Source organism: Myxine glutinosa, chromosome 9 (genome assembly GCF_964187855.1).
Source record: "Myxine glutinosa chromosome 9, kmMyxGlut1.1, whole genome shotgun sequence".
Classification (NCBI taxonomy): Eukaryota; Metazoa; Chordata; class Myxini; order Myxiniformes; family Myxinidae; genus Myxine; species Myxine glutinosa.
This window is the reverse complement of record NC_136269.1, coordinates 103,718,501-103,735,143: the sequence shown is the minus strand read 5'-3', so window position 1 is coordinate 103,735,143 and position 16,643 is coordinate 103,718,501. Positions and strand designations below refer to the sequence as shown.

The 16,643-nt window shown below is 45.2% G+C and overlaps 1 protein-coding gene across 2 annotated transcripts; it reads right to left on the bottom strand.

The window, feature by feature from the left end:
• Positions 1-359: 359 nt before the first annotated feature.
• On the bottom strand, positions 360-8,768 carry LOC137435138 (uncharacterized). 2 transcript variants are annotated; one of them, XM_078784624.1, is made up of 2 exons: positions 8,608-8,768; positions 360-2,881 (listed from the first exon to the last, which is right to left on the bottom strand). In XM_078784624.1, the coding sequence occupies exon 2, from the start codon at positions 2,862-2,864 to the stop codon at positions 1,170-1,172; it is 1,695 nt and encodes a 564-aa protein (XP_078640750.1). In that variant the 5' UTR covers positions 2,865-2,881; positions 8,608-8,768; the 3' UTR covers positions 360-1,169. The 2 variants fall into 2 exon arrangements, with proteins under 2 accessions (XP_078640750.1, XP_078640749.1); XM_078784623.1 differs by lacking the exon at positions 8,608-8,768 and adding an exon at positions 8,365-8,495.
• Between the last annotated feature and the right edge of the window lie 7,875 nt (positions 8,769-16,643).

Genomic DNA, 16,643 nt, shown 5'->3' with positions numbered 1-16,643 from the left:
CCGCCATTCAAAAACACACCTCAAATCATCATTGCCTTAGGCAATGTGCGCCATTGCTCTGCTCAAATAGAAATTTTAATTGCGAAAAACAAAATCACAATCTATATTATAATTAATAGGCGTGTGTGTGTGTGTGTGTGTGTGTGTGTGTGTGTGTGTGTGTGTGTCTGTGTGTATGTGTATGTATGTGTATATGTGCGTGTATATGTGTGTGTTTGTCTGTATGTGTATATGTGTATATGTGTATATGTGTGTTTGTCTGTATGTGTATATGTGTGTGTGTGTGTGTGTGTGTGTGTGTGTATATGTGTATATGTGCACATGTATATATGTTTATGTGTGTATTTGTCTGTGTGTGTGTGTGTGTGTGTATGTATATATGTGTGTGTGTGTATGTGTATATGTGTGTGTGTATGTATGTGTGTATCTGTGTGTTTATGTGTACATGTGTATATATGTGCATATACTGCATGTGTGTGTGTGTGTTTGTGTGTGTGTGTATATGTGTGTTTCTGCATGTTTTTATGTGTATATGTGTATATATGTGCATATACTGCATGTGTGTGTGTGTGTGTGTGTGTGTGTGTGTGTGTTTGTGTGTGTTTGTGTGTGTTTGTGTGTGTGTGTATATGTGTGTGTCTGTATGTGTTTATGTGTATATATGTGTGTGTCTGTATGTGTTTATGTGTATATGTGTATATATGTGCATATACTGCATGTGTGTGGGTGTGGGTGTGTGCGTGTGTGTGTGTTTGTGTGTGTGTGTGTGTCTGTATGCGTATATGTGTATATATGTGCATATACTGCGTGTGTGTGTGTGTGTGCGCGTGTGTGTGCGTGTGTGTGTGTGTGTGTGTGTGTGTGTATGCGAGTGTGTGTGCGTGTGTTTGCGTGTGCGTGTGCGCGTGCACATGCATTCACATGTTATCAGAAGTAAATATATTGCGGAGATTACATCATTTGTGGATCTGAAATTGCCAGTAACCATTTTGTAAAACTGAATTTGCAGCAACTTAATGAAGATGTTCAAATATCACACACGTCCATGCCCGTGGGATTCCCACGGGTGACCCCACTAGTATCATATAAACCACATCACAAGGAAATGGATGAATTCCACCAGGAAGTTTGTTCACTGTTCCTGATTTTCTTCAACGTTCGTCCTCTGTTTAAGGAGTCCCCGAGCCAATCCATACAAGCGTTCGCTTGTTGTTCTTGATGCAATCCAGGAGCACCTTGTGCTCTTTCTCCATCAGGATCCGGCAACGCCCAGGTGCCAGCTGGATCAGCAAGGTTTTCTGGATGTTCCGTGGCCTCAGGATCACGGTGTTTGCGATCTGGATACTATGATACTCGCTTCCAAAAGCTTCCAGAGTGTCCCGTACTACCGTTTCAATGCGGTCCATCACATTCGTTTGTGTCGTTTTATCCAAGCCGGAATTCGAGGACCGAGCAATCGGCTCTTCTGTTGTTGTTGGTGGAGACCGCACTCGGATTTCTTCTGTTGATATCCATGGCCTTGGAGTGCTCGTTTCTGATTGAGGAACATAAATCTCTCCTTTTCCTGGGCGAGGTTGCGGAATGCTGGTAACTGGTGGTTTTAGCCAAGATAGACTTGCTTGGTAAATCTCTCCTTTTCCTGGGCGAGGTTGTGGAATGCTGGTAACTGGTGGTTTTAGCCAAGATAGACTTGGTTGGTAAATCTCTCCTTTTCCTGGGCGAGGTTGCGGAATGCTGGTAACTGGTGGTTTTCGCCAAGATAGACTTGGTTGGTAAATCTCTCCTTTTCCTGGGCGAGGTTGTGGAATGCTGGTAACTGGTGGTTTTAGCCAAGATAGACTTGGTTGGAAAATCTCTCCTTTTCCTGGGCGAGGTTGTGGAATGCCGGTAACTGGTGGTTTTAGCCAAGATAGACTTGGTTGGTAAATCTCTCCTTTTCCTGGGCGAGGTTGCAGAATGCTGGTAACTGGTGGTTTTAGCCAAGATAGACTTGGTTGGTAAATCTCTCCTTTTCCTGGGCGAGGTTGCGGAATGCTGGTAACTGGTGGTTTTAGCCAAGATAGACTTGGTTTGTAAATCTCTCCTTTTCCTGGGTGACGTTGCGGAATGCTGGTAACTGGTGGTTTTAGCCAAGATAGACTTGGTTTGTAAGGCACATTGTCAGGTTTCTTCACAACACCGGTTGGTTTAACTTTTCCAATCGGAGCTACAATTTTAGGCCTGATGTATATGAACTTTGGCTTTTTAATTCCAGGTGCTTTTGGCTTGACAGCAAGTCCTGGCCAATAGGAAGATGGTTCAGGCCTCTTCATGGTTGGTTGATATTTCAAGACTACTTGTTTCGGCTTAAATGAGAATGGCTTTGGTCGGATGTACATTGATTTTTGTGTCTTGCTGGATGAGTATCCTTGTGCAGTGGGAGTTGGAAGCTTTGGATGAATCGATGGCAAGTTTATAGTTGGACTGGGTTTTGGAGTTGCACTTGATGTGGTGCTTGATGGGAAAGGCAAATTGATATGTTTAGGAAATAAAGGTTTAGGTTGAAATTGTGGTGGTTTGGGGTTCAGAGAAGGCAGATTAAAAATCAAGATTGGAGATACAGGTTGAGGACAAGGTGTCTTTGAACGTGGTTCGGAAGGATTGATGTTCATTTCATTCATCTCTTGCTTCACATCAACTGTGCGTTGCAGTGTCAATTTGGTGCGGCGCAACTTCTTCAGCGCTTTTGCAAGTTTTTTCCACCATCCTTCCATCATCTTTGCTCTCTCTGCGAGAACTTTATCGTCCTTCACCTTGTCTCTGCTGAGCACTTGCACACTTTGTATCATCCCAGCATCAGGCTCTTCCTCTTTTGACAATTGCATCACAAGCCTTTCAGGTCCTACAGGGAGAACGAGAGATATTGAGAAACTTCGAGGCCATTTTGATATCAAGCTTGCATTTTCACCTTATAGTGAATTACATGGATGTTGGATACACGATTTAAAAGATATTTCCCAGGATTTCCCAAATGAAAGACCAAATACTGCTTTGGTTTCATCAGAAAGGACCCAGGTAAAGAAAGTTATTCCTTCTCTTCCCTTATGTAGACACAATAGATGTCGCTGTTGGCTCGTGTAACGGAGGTTGAGGTGTGCGTAACGGAGGTTGAGGTGTATGTAACGCTAGGTGGTGCTACTTATTCTGCACCTGACATATTTGCTCCTCGCAAGGTGTCCATGCATCTGATGCAGACTACCCTCTTGTTAGCTTCTCCCAATCTACAGCACCTAACTCTCTTCTCATATCTTCAAAGTTTGCCTACCTGAAACCTTACCCTACAGTCTTGAACACTAGCTCTTAACAGTGTTGTTGTACACACTATGTGATGGTCACCGGTCACCAAATTCTCCCCGACGTCGACCTCCTCCATCATATTGGGATGATTACTTAGAAAGAGGTCAAACCTCCACTTAGTGGACTTATCTACGAAGTGGGTTATAAAAAGCAATCCTGGACTAGATCTAGGAAATCCTCATCTGTTCTGCCCTTTCCCTGTTCCTTGACACAATCTATCCCTGGCAGGTGAAAATCCCCCCTAATCAAAACTCTTCCCTTTCCACGGGCCTGAATTCTTCACGAAGCTCCTCTTTCCTGGTATTCTCTGTTGGAACCCATCTGTGGATCGGTCCCATCGGCCGATGGGTCTGCGCCATCTGCGGATGTGTTGTTCACCTTGAAGGAATGTGTTGACAGAATGGTGCTCTTCAATCAGGTACACAGTCATTGGAATTACATGTGGTAGGAATTTAACAGAGATGATTTTTAACACAAACAATACAATACGTTAAACAGAATTTACGGATACAATACGGATACAATTACGGATACAATTACGGATACAATTTACAGAATACGGATACAATACGTTAAACAGAATTTAACAGAGATGAATTATGATGCATACACATTCCTTCAAGGTGAACAACACATCCGCAGATGGCGCAGACCCATCGGCCGATGGGTCTGCATTGTCATTTCTCGTGCATCCACAGATGGGTCAGACCCATCGGCCGATGGGACCGATCCACAGAAGGGTTCCAACATTCTCTATTACCAGTCATCCTGGAAATGCATCCTGCAAATATCTTTCTGTTCTTACAATCCCGAATCTCAATCATCACTTTCTCTTGATATAATATTGTCTTACCAAGATTGGTACACCTCATCAAATTTTCTTTTTCCTATCACATCAGTGTGCATCAGGTGCATCAGGTGTCGGTGCATCAGGGGTCGGTACTAAGTCCACTACTATTTGTAGCTGTGATGGAGGTGCTGGCTCAGAACGTAAAGGAGGGTTTACCGTGGGAGTTGTTGTATGCAGATGATCTGGTGTTGATTGCGGAAAGTATGGATGGACTGAAGGAAAAGTTGAACAAGTGGAAGGAATGTATGGAGACAAAAGGTCTGAAGGTGAATATCGGAAAGACGAAGGTGATGGCAAGTGGTAAAGCATGTGGTGATGTGGAAAGAACTGGGAAGTGGCCCTGTGCTGTGTGCAGGAAGGGTGTCAGAGTGAACTCCATTCAATGTACAATGTGTGCTGAGTGGGTTCATCAAAAATGTAGTGGTTTGAGAGGGTCATTAACCAGTGTGGCAGCTACATTCAAATGTAAGGTGTGCACAGAGGGAGCTGCAGATGGAGGAAATGTTGAGTTGGATCTTGGAGACGGCATGAAGCTGGAAGGTGTGAAAACATTTTGCTACCTCGGAGGCATGCTGAATGGAGAAGGTGGATCAGACTCGGCAACGGTTGCTGGAGTGAGATGTGCATGGAAGAAGTTTCAGGAACGGAGTGGCGTGCTGATGAAGAGGGGAGTGTCGTTGAAGCTGAAGGGAAAGGTGTATGCTGCATGTGTGAGAAGTGTTATGATTTATGGGAGCGAGACATGGGTAATGAACGTAGAGCAGCAACGAAAGCTGGAAAGGGTGGAAATGCGAATGGTTCAGTGGATGTGCGGAGTATCGTTGAGAGAGAGGAAGACAAATGATGAATTGCGAAAGATGATGGGAATAGAGCCTGTGATTGATGCTGTGAAGAGGAACAGGTTGAGATGGTTTCATGTGTTGAGGAAGGATGAAAGTGACTGGTTGAGAAGAGTGATGGAAATGAATGTAGAAGGAAGTAGAAGACGGGGAAGACCGAGAAAGACTTGGCTAAAGATGGTGAAAGAAGAAATGCGGGCAAGGGGGTTAACAAGGGGAGATGCAGAAAATAGTGGAAAATGGAGAAGATTGTCATGGGGACCACAAGGCTAAACCCCACTCTTGCAGGGAAAATGGCCTTAAAATACATGTTGTTGTTTCTTGTTTTATCACATCTATACATCCTGTGGCCTTAAAGTCCTGTCTTCCAATTTGACTGCTCATTAAGCTGTCTTCATTACTGCAGCTACGTCACACTCCTGGCTCTCTACTTTAGCTGCAAGCTCTTCATATTTACCTCCGCCACTGAAGGTGGACGGATGTTGTGTTTTCACCGCTCTCTGATTGTCTGTGCCCAGGATATCTCACAAAGTTGTGGACAGATTCAGACGAAACTCGGTGGACAGGTTGTGTAGGTGACAAAAACAAACAGATTAGAATTCGATGTGTGACAAAGATGAATGGTCCGGATCCAGGTCCGGCCTATCAGTGGGTTACATACAAAACGTAAACCGTTCGACCTGGTGGAGGTATGTGCTTTACTGAGTGCCATTCTAGTTATTATTTAAACTCCTGCCATGGGTCTGGAATGTTTTTTTCACTCTTTCCTTCCTGAAATTATTGTTTGCTCCCAAGACTTATCAATCACATCATCAGTTTCAGTTCCTTCCTTTGTAGCCTTTCCACTCCCAACAGGCCCCAAAAAAAGCCTTAATTCCCATTGCAAATCTTGCGGCCCCTCTCATGTTAGGCCTATGGCCATCAATCTGAAAAAAAATCCCAAAAGCTTTCTACCTGCACCATTCCTCTAACCATTGGTTGACATCAATTATTTTACTCTTGAATTTTGTTCCCTTCCCTATTCTCTGCAGAATACCAGCAAATATTACATCACAACCCTTTTTCAGTTGTCTGCCTCATGTCTACCTATCCTTATCTATTGCTTACGCCTACATATCCTGTACCTATTTTTTCAAATCCTCTTCCGCTATGCGGGAGTAATGCATTCGATCGTGTCCGTCCGTATGTATGTTCGTGTGTTTGTGAACACGATATCTGGAAAAGTTCTGAACGGATTTGGATGAAAGTTGGTGGGATGATTGCCCTTGGGATAAGGAAGAATTGATTAGTTTTTGGTGAAGCTCAGGATATTATTCCCGATGCAGGAATTTTTTTGGGGAATTTTTTTTTCTGTTTTACTGCATTAAAGCTTTTATTCTTATTCTGAAATGCTGTTTTCCTCCTCTAATTCCGAGATATATCAAAATTAATTCTCTGACAGTTAGGGCCTACTTTTTCATTTATTTTGGGGAGAGGGGATGTTAAACAAAACGTATTATTCCAACTCAACTCACGGCGGGAGTATGCGCTCTACTGAGTGGCGTTCTAGTTACCCTATATTATTTGCTTCTCCATTTACCACAACCAGGGATGGCCCGAGATCAAATGACACCCAAGGCAAGGCGTATCTTCGGAAACCCTCCCCATCGGTTCAACTTTTGAATACCTTCTGAAGGGGCAGCGAGGGCAGGCAGTAGTGAAGGCAGGCAGTAGTGAAGGCAGGCAGTAGTGAAGGCAGGCAGTAGTGAAGGTGCAGTAATGAGCCCCTGTAGTTTTTGTTGGTGATGAACCTATTAAATATGTAGGTTCTTCATCTTGCAGGAAGGATTGTGGACATATATTTTTTTGAAGCAATGTTTTACGGCCGGATGCCCTTCCTGCCACCAACCCTGGTAGTCGCCTCTTGCTACATGCAAGGAATTACCAGTGAACTGGTACTCAATTTGCCGACCTCGGAAGGATGAACAGGCTGAGTAAACCCCCGTGGTGTTAATTCAGCAATCGACTGGGATTCGAACCCAGGATCCTCGGATCCCAAGCCGGCACCCTAACCGCTAAGCCAACACCAGAGAGGGATAAGGAATTGTTAAATAATTAACAATTTGTTAAATAATTGTTATTGTTAAAAAAAATTGTTAAATTTTTTTTTAAATTATTGTTAAATAATTAACAATCACCATTTTTTATGGTGAAACTGCCAAAATCAAGACTTTCTGCTCACCTTCACTCCTTCATTCCTCTTTTCTCCCGCCTCTGGAACAAACTCCCTCACTCTCTTCAATCCCACTCCTCCCTCCAGGTCTTTAAAACAGCTGTTCACCACCATCTCTTATCTTCCCCCATCCAAAACCTTGATCTTTTCTACCCCCGCTAATTTCACCCAAAATCCTACACTTTTTTTTTTTTTGAAATACCAACTTCTGTCCTGGAAGTCTTTGGTCCCCTTGTGTTTTATACCTCCCCCCCCCCCCCCTTCCCTCGCCTCCTCCCCCAAAGCCCTCTCCCTCCCACACTTCTCCCTGCTCTCAAATGTTGTGTTTGTGTGCTTCCCCTTCTCTCCCCATTTAGTCTTCCGCTCCCTCTTTTTATATATTTTGTTTGTCTGGTCGATTTGTTTGTGAAATAAATGTTAGCTCTTTCACGAGCCTCGATTCAGTATACAAACAAAAAAAAAAAAAAAAAATCTTGTCACGTGATCCTCGCTGTCGCTAATTGCGCTCGTACGGACATCCGGATCTGACCGACACGTAATTACGTCCTTACGTCATATATGTCCAACAATTATAACCCCTCCTTCCTTTCCCCCTATCATGGCCGATCTCGATGTTACAGAATGTGTAAACTCATCTGTGCGAATATTCACGAAACATTTCGACAACATAAGAGATTTTCACAGCCAGCGGCCCCATAATTACTAACACGGATAATTATTTGCTGTGCGGAGGTGATTAGTAATTATAAACATGTCAGGCCAGATGGAAAGAGTTTGTAAACATCACATTATATTAATACGAAGCACAGAATTGAAAATGTAAAACGTGAGTTACGAGGAGTCTTGTATTATAATTTATATCCAACAAATGGAGCAAGAACACGTGTTTTGAGGGAGTTTTTTTCGCGCCAATCCCTGTTCGTGCTCGGGTCGGTCACCTGCCCTCCAGTATCGGAAGGGAAAGGAGAGACTATCAATCACACTTATTCATGTTATTCTCACAAAATTCCCAACGAGAGGCACAGAAACGAGAAATCATCGAAAAAATGGAAACATCGAAAGAGAAACCGAGAGGAAAGGCAAATACGAGGAGGGTTATCGAGCAATGGAGGTGAAACCTGTCTTACCGATTGGAGTCGATGTACAAATGGAAAAGAAATTCCCAAGGAATGCCAGGAATATGACTGATTGTACAAATTTAACCATGACGACAATTAGGATGTTCGAAGACCTTCATTCCATGTCCGCACGCTCCAACAAATGCTGCCCAACCTCGACGGCAAACTTTTGTGACGTCACTCGCAATCGGTTGTCATAGATACAGCGCATCGGGCTGGCAGGATGGCTTAGACTAGAGTTTGTGCACTCACCTGAGTTCGAATCCAGACCGCGCTATGAACGGTCACCCTGGCGTTTCACATCGATGGCGACATTCATCAGAAGGACTCGTCTACCAGCACCGGAAATAGATGGATGTAAAATATCGCTCGGTCTTTGGTGAATAACAGATAAATATACTTCCTGTTATTGTCCGAATATAGATCCACTAGCAGAAGTACCCGGCGTTGCCGGGCGGGGGAGGGGAGGATAACGGGGGGGGGGGGGAGGAGAGGAGGAGGAGGAGAAGGGGAGGAGAGGGGGAATGGAGGGGAGAAGGGAAGGAAGGGGAGGGGGGGGGAGGAGAGGAGGAGGAGGAGAAGGGGAGGAGAGGGGGAATGGAGGGGAGAAGGGAAGGAAGGGGAGAGGGGGGGGAAGGGGAGCAGTCAGAAGTGGAGGCTCTTTTACAGAGAATCTATATCTTAAAGGGGAGGGGAGCAGAGGAGGATCGGGGGAAGGGAAGGAGGGGGGAATGGTGGGGAGAGGGGCGGGCAAGGAGGGAAGGGGAGGGGAGGGGGGAGGCAGGAGAGGAAGGGGAGTGGCTCACGTTTCTGAATGAATGTGGCTCACGTTTCTGAGTTACGTGTGATGCCGGTCAGGAAGAAGAAGAAGCCATACTATGAAATTCGTACACTTCTGGAGTTGTTTGATTTATTAGTCCCCTACCGGTGTACACCGGAGGGGACTATAGGTTTGCACACCGTCCCTCCGTCTGTCAGTCTGTCAGTCTGTCAGTCCGTCAGTCTGTCAGTCCGTCAGTCTGTCAGTCTGTCAGTCCGTCAGTCCGTCAGTCTGTCAGTCAGTCAGTCCGTCAGTCTGTCAGTCAGTCAGTCAGTCAGTCCGTCACGCAAAGAACAGTTTTCCGCACTTTTTTTCTAAACGCTTAATGCTAATGATTTCAAACTTGGTACATGGTTTCCTCATGATAAGTTACAGATCGGGTTCGAACTTCACGACGTTTCGATCATTTATAACAAAGTTATGGCACTTTGAACTTTGGTAATTCTGATAATTCTGATGATCCTTAACTCAGTGCCATTTTAAGTTTTAATTTCCTTTAAAAACCAATTTCTCTGCAATAATAGGACCGATTGAGATAAAATTTTCACCATATGATGGACTCGGTCTGTAGAATATTTTAATGGTAATTATGACGTCACAGATCACGTGGTTCGGTCGCCATATTGTTTTTCGTGAAAACACGAAAACCCCTTTTTCTCTACAACGGCTGAACAGATCGAGGCCAAACTTTGCAGGCAGAATCGCATAACCATGACGAACAAAAAAGTCACCGAGCATGACGTCATGCATCAAATGGTTTCAGAGTCATGACGTTTTTAAGCATGAACCTTTAAAACCGAGCTCCTCCCTCATTTTTGATCCAATCGAGGGGAAACTTCACAGATCTGTTCAGCACTAAAATGTCCTTTTGGAATTTGCGATAGGGCACGTGGTTTGGCAGATATCGTTAATTAAACGAGAATTTTTTTTTTTATGGATAGCTATTGTTTATTCTCGAGTTCTCCTCAAGCCGCACTGCGCATCCTCAGCCTCGTCTCGCGAATGTCAACAGCGCGACACAGCGCGCGCTTTCCGGAGGGGCGGAACCAAGCCGAGCAACATATATATACTAGCAGAAGTACCCGGCATTGCCGGGCGGGGAAGGGGAAGGGGAGGGGGAAGGGGAGGGGGAAGAGGGGAGGAGAGGGGGGAGGGGAGAAGAGGGGGGAGGGGAGAAGTGGGGGGAGGGGGAAGGGGAGGAGAGGGGGGGAGGGGGAGGGTGGGAGGGGGAGAGGGGTGGGAGGGGGAGGGGGAGGGTGGGAGGAGGGAGTGGGAGGAAGGAGGGGGAGGGGGGAAGGGAGGGGGGAGGGGGAGGGGAGGAGAGGGGGGAGGGGGAGGTGGGAGGGGGAAGGGGGAGGTGGGAGGGGGAAGGGGGAGGGGAGGGGGTAGGGTGGAGGGGGAAGGTGAAAGGGGAGGGGGAGGATGGGAGGGGGAAGTGGAGGGAGGAAGGGTAAGGGGAGGGGAAGGGCTCGTTAAACCGACGTTCGTGCTCTCCATCAGGACGTTTGTCAGCTCGAATTACGACCTTGTAATCAGGTGAAGGCATTCTCTCCAATGTCGACTTGAAGCTGTTGACCAGATAGCATTTAGATAGCTGTTCTAATTATGGAGATATTCATCAAAACAGGTCTGTTATGGCGGCCATCTTGGATTTCAAGATGGCTGCCATATACTATTGAATATTTTATGTTGCCATTGGATTCCTAGACCCTAAAAATGTAGGTATAGGCACTTCAACCATTTTGATATCTGTTCTAATTATGGAGATATTCATCAAAATAGGTCTTGTATGACGGCCATCTTGGATTTCAAGATGGCCGCCATATGGGGTGAAATTGGGGATGCCCCCTGGACTAAAAATCTTTCTTTTCGGGTATTATAGCCATGTGCCAAGTTTCATGCTTTTAAGGGCAAAGGCACAATCGATCCGAATTTTTTAGCTAAGCCGCCCAGCTACAGTGCATTATTTGAGTGGAGCATATCTTGTAAGGCGAGGATTAGTTCAGAGAGTAGGTTGGGGAAGTTCTGTCCTCGTCGGGCAGCTTCTTCTTGGTGGTCACCCATAAAATAGATTTGTAAAAATTTCGGTTGCTCACCTGGTTGAGGGTGGATAGAGCCAATGAGGTGGTATACCTGGCCTTGCACCTTGAATGTAGGCATGAATCCTTGCTCAGTGACGACGCGATCTGCTCCAAACGAAGTCATTTGGAACGAAGAGTTGTAATTACGGATTTCCTTCAGGAAGTGTCTGGATTGAGTCGTAGTTGATTGAAGTAGTTCTTTCAAAGGTTCCGGTGGAGATTGGAGAGAAGGCAAAAGGACATTGCCTCCCCTGCAACACATTCCTGGTGTTTCTCCTTTCCATTTCAAGGCATGGCAAAACTGACAGGTGAACGACATGGAGCCAATATCAACGTTTGAGGAGTAGTCAGTGTTCGGATTGTAACTGAATGCAGCCTTCTCCCATGCAATGGCCGTCTGCCGTCTGCCTGATGGTTGCCAGTTGTTGAGTCGTTTTTGGCGCTGTTCTTCTGTCTCCTGCTGTCTGGCCCTCGCTACACTTTGTTGATTGGCGTTTAGACGTGCCTCTGTCTCATCTTCTGTCTCTTGCTGTCTGGCCCTCGCCACACGTTGTTGATTAGCGTTCAGACGTGCCTCTGTCTCAACTTCTGTCTCTCGCTGTCTGGCCCTCGCCACACGTTGTTGATTAGCGTTCAGATGTGCCTCTGTCTCATCTTCTGTCTCTCGCTGTCTGGCCCTCGCCACACGTTGTTGATTAGCGTTTAGACGTGCCTCTGTCTCATCTTCTGTCTCTCGCTGTCTGGCCCTCGCCACACGTTGTTGATTAGCGTTCAGACGTGCCTCTGTCTCATCTTCTGTCTCTCGCTGTCTGGCCCTCGCCAGACGTTGTTGATTGGCGTTTAGACGTGCCTCTGTCTCATCTTCTGTCTCTCGCTGTCTGTCCTTCGCCAGACGTTGTTGATTGGCGTTTAGACGTGCCTCTGTCTCATCTTCTGTCTCTCGCTGTCTGGCCCTCGCCAGACATTGTTGATTGGAGTTTAGACGTGCCGTTCTCTCATATTCTGTCTCTTGCTGTCTGAATCGAGAGACACGTTCTTGATTGGCTTGTCGATGGTGGAAAGTATCTTCATTGGTTTCATGGAGTCTCCGATCAGCGATTTTCCTTGCTCGGGAGGTTGATCAACGACAAATTTCTTTTCTTCGGTGCCATTGCCTTTATCACAGTCAGTCTTCCAGTCACTCACTCGTAGACAAATTCAATTTTTTTTCACTTTTACGTTTACACGTGGTAATGAAGATTGCAACTTCTGCAATCAAACAAACGACGCAAACGCAAGATTGCAACTCTGCGTTGTGTCGGGGGCGTGGCCAACGTGGCCTCATGCTCCCAGGTGATTGGCTAACTCGAGCTCGAGCGAGCCATAATGCGCTACGTTATGGCAAAAAATATGGATCTAAAGATGAAAGAAAAAAAACCTATGTGGTGTGAATGGCAATGGTCATTCGATATATTTTCACTTTTACGTTTTGGCTAACTCGCTCGCGAACCTGACGAAGATCCTGAGCGAGGATCGCTACGCTACGCTACGTTATGCTAACGCTACGTTAGCAGTACGCTACGTTACGCTACATTCGCTACGTTATGGCTAAAAATATGGATCTAAAGATGAAAGAAAAAAAAACCTATGTGGTGTGAATGGCAATGGTCATTCGATATATTTTCACTTTTACGTTTTGGCTAACTCGCTCGCGAACCTGACGAAGATCCTGAGCGAGGATCGCAATGCTACGCTACGTTATGCTAACGCTACGTTAGCTACGCTACGTTCGCTATGTTATGGCTAAAAATATGGATCTAAAGATGAAAGAAAAAAAAGCCTATGTGGTGTGAATGGCAATGTTCCTCGCTGAAATGTGAAAAAACGCAATCGCTTTTCGCTCTGAATTACGTGCGAACGCGTAACTGTGAGATTATGGCGGCAAGGATGGAACATCATGTGATCGCTCTGAGTGAATCAGCGCGCTGCTCTGCCACCGGCTCAGAATCCGTGTATAATATTCCTCGCTGAAATGCGCTGAGGTAAAAATATGGATCTCGTGAAATATTTTTAGGTAGGCCATGTTCTTCCCAGGCTCAATAGCCATGTCTATGCCAAATATCAAGCACGTGAGCCTCTCCGTTTAGGAGTCTATCGGTAACATTACACACACACACACACACACACACACACACACACACACACACACACACACACACACACACACACACACACACATAAACTGTGTTTTATATATATAGATACACATCGATCGTTGATCGTGAACCGAAAAATATAATAAATTACTGATGGTTTCAGAGTTATAACGTTTTTAAGCATGAACCTTTAAAACCGAGCCCCTCCCTCATTTTTGATCCAATTGAGGGGAAACTTCACAAATCTGTTCAGCATGTCAGTCTACTAAAATGTCCTTTTGGAATTTGCGATAGGGCACGTGGTTTGGCAGATATCGTTAATTAAACGAAAATATATTTTTTAAATGGATATCTCTTGAATCGCCAGTACCTCAGACCGTGCGTTGGTAATTATATAATTCACACAGTGCAATACGTGCAGGCCGCTCCACGGAGCGACCTTGTGGGCTTATCAACGAGGCGAGGCGTGACACACATGTGTGTCAGCATACCTCAGATCAAGTTTGAAAACCAGCATCAACCGTGCATAAATTTGCATATTCGATCATTTTTGACAAAGTTATGGCACTTTGAACTTTGGTAGGGGACATGTATTGCAGCGCAATACTCAGAATGCTTGTTTGTATTCAAATGTCTGGTAATTGTTTTGTATTTATTGATGCGAATGTGTACTTGTATATAGCTGTCATTCATTTAAAAAGGCTTCGGCACTATCGAGCGATCCTTTTTTTTTTTTTTACTCCAAAAAAACTACCTTTTTTTTTTTCTATTTTTTTTTGTTGTTGCCTAAAACACTCCCAGGCACTCACTGATGAACCTCTGAAAGTTTGATGAAGATCCCTTCAGCCATCTCTGAATAAAACGTGGACACACAGACAACTCACGTTTATATTTATATATATTACTATAATTCACCAAATGTCCGTCTGTCTGTCCGTTCGAAGGTACCGTAAAAACTGCTCAACCGATCGCAAAGATATTTTGGATGGATAATCCTGGGATCCCCAGGAGTAAAATAGGCTATTTATTTTTCCCAATTTCAGCTTTAGTCTCCAGAATTCTCAGGTTTGGACTCCCGCATAACATTCGCGTTTGCATGACGTTCATTGTGACGTCTTCTTACGTCGAGCAACGGTACCTGCCCTACGGGCGGGGCTTCAATTGGGAGGCCCAAATGAAAAGGCTAAATATCAGATATTGAAGGCTTTTTTTCTTTTAAACGATTTATATAAACATCCGTTAAATCTCGATCGGTGCAGCCGTTTGTGCGGCACCCGGGAAAATAACGTCATGCGGGAGCAAGTATCAGCAGGATGTGGCAGTGTGGGAGTCCACGTTTGCACCGATCGCTGCGCCGTGTGCCGCACAAACGACTGCACCGATCGCTGCACGGCTGCATCGATCGGATGTGGCATGAAGGAGGATCTGCACTTCGGCATGAAGGAGGATCAGATCTAACAGATCGCTGTCTCCATCGATCTTGCCAAGGCCGTAACACCTATCGGCTCAAAATCCTTTTAACTGTTGATTTGGTACAGTTACACGTATCGGGAATGTGGTACACGTATCGGGAGTACATACGACATAGCGATTGTGAACACGATTATCGATCACGATTCACGATCACGATCATCACGATCAAAGTGTATCAATCACGATTTGAAAGACGATGGAATAATATTTACCGATATGAACAGTGATGTGGCTTTTACTGAAATTCTAAATATACTGTTTAGATTTTGATGATTTGTGTGTGATATGATTCAACGGATGTTTATATGAATCGTTTAAAATTTTAAAAACCTTCAATTTCTGATATTTTGCCATCGCCATATGCAGATTCGCCACGGATCCACGATCGATGTTTCTCTACATGAACGTACCCGTTTGTTTGCGAACAGGTACGTTTTTCATGGAAGTCCTTCACGAACTTGCTGTCCATGTCTGACGTGCGACTGAAGGTGCTACAGGAATGTAGAATTTATTGGTTTCATGCTTTAGCATTCACCGTATCTGCATTGCCTGTTTGCTTCTGTCCTCCCACCCATGCGTAGCAGGGGTATTTCTCTAGTATATAAAACAGAGTTTGTTTGTGTGTTACCTATAGACTCCTAAACGGAGAGGCTCACATACTTTATTTTTGGCATCGACATGGCCATTGGGCCCGGGAAGGACATGGCCCACCTAAAAATGACCTCCGATGACGAGATCCATATTTTTTTTATTCATAGTTAACGTAGCGCATTTCAGTGAGGAACATTATACACTGAATCGCAGCCTGTGCCACAGCAGCTCACTGATTTGCTCAGAGCGATCACGTGATGTTCCATCCTCCCCGCCAGACGCGCTCACGTACTCGATTTTTGGCATAGACATGGCCATTGAGCCCAGGAAGGACATGGCCTACCTAAAAATGACCTCCGATGACGAGATCCATATTTTTTATTCATAGTTAACGTTGCGCATTTCAGCGAGGAACATTATACACTGAATCTCAGCCTGTGCCAGGGCAGCTCGCTGATTCGCTCAGAGCGATCACGTGATGTTCCATCCTCACCGCCAGACTCGCTCACGTCCCCCCCTCCCCTCCCCCTTCTTCTCCCCATTCCCCCATTCCTCTCCACCCCTCCCCCCATTCCCCATCTCACCTCCTCCTTCCTCCCCTCCCCCTCCCTCCCCCCCTTCCCTTCCCTCCCCTCCCTACCACTCCCCTCCCCTTCCCCTCCTCCCCCGCCCGGCAACGCCCGGTACTTCTGCTAGTATATATATAAATCGGGATTTAAAATTAATTCAAAAATTGATCCAGACGTCTATTCTCTTTCAAACATTCAAACCGACAGAGGTAGTTATTTATCACAGCATCTGTAGAATTTTCACCCTTTTACTCAAATCCGTTTCGCTGTTATTTGGTGGAGCAAAAAGTCAACTGAGCTTTATAGGTATTTAGATTAGCTTAGATTCACTGAGCTACAAATGTGCATCCATTGGTTGGACAGCTGCTGGACCACACCCACATCTGTTGCTTGACCCCACCCACCATAACACCGATAAATTATGAGGCCGCCATCTTGATTTTCTGGTGGGCCTGACATTAGGCCTGTAGGCCTCTGCTGATTATACACAGCCCAGATTTGTTGCAATTTTCGATTGCCTGTAAAGATAAAGAAAAAAAATTAATAGTAAGGTTTAATCAAGCCAATCAGAGCACACGGTGAGGTGTCAAGTTAATATTTTAAAGATGATGGCCGAGGC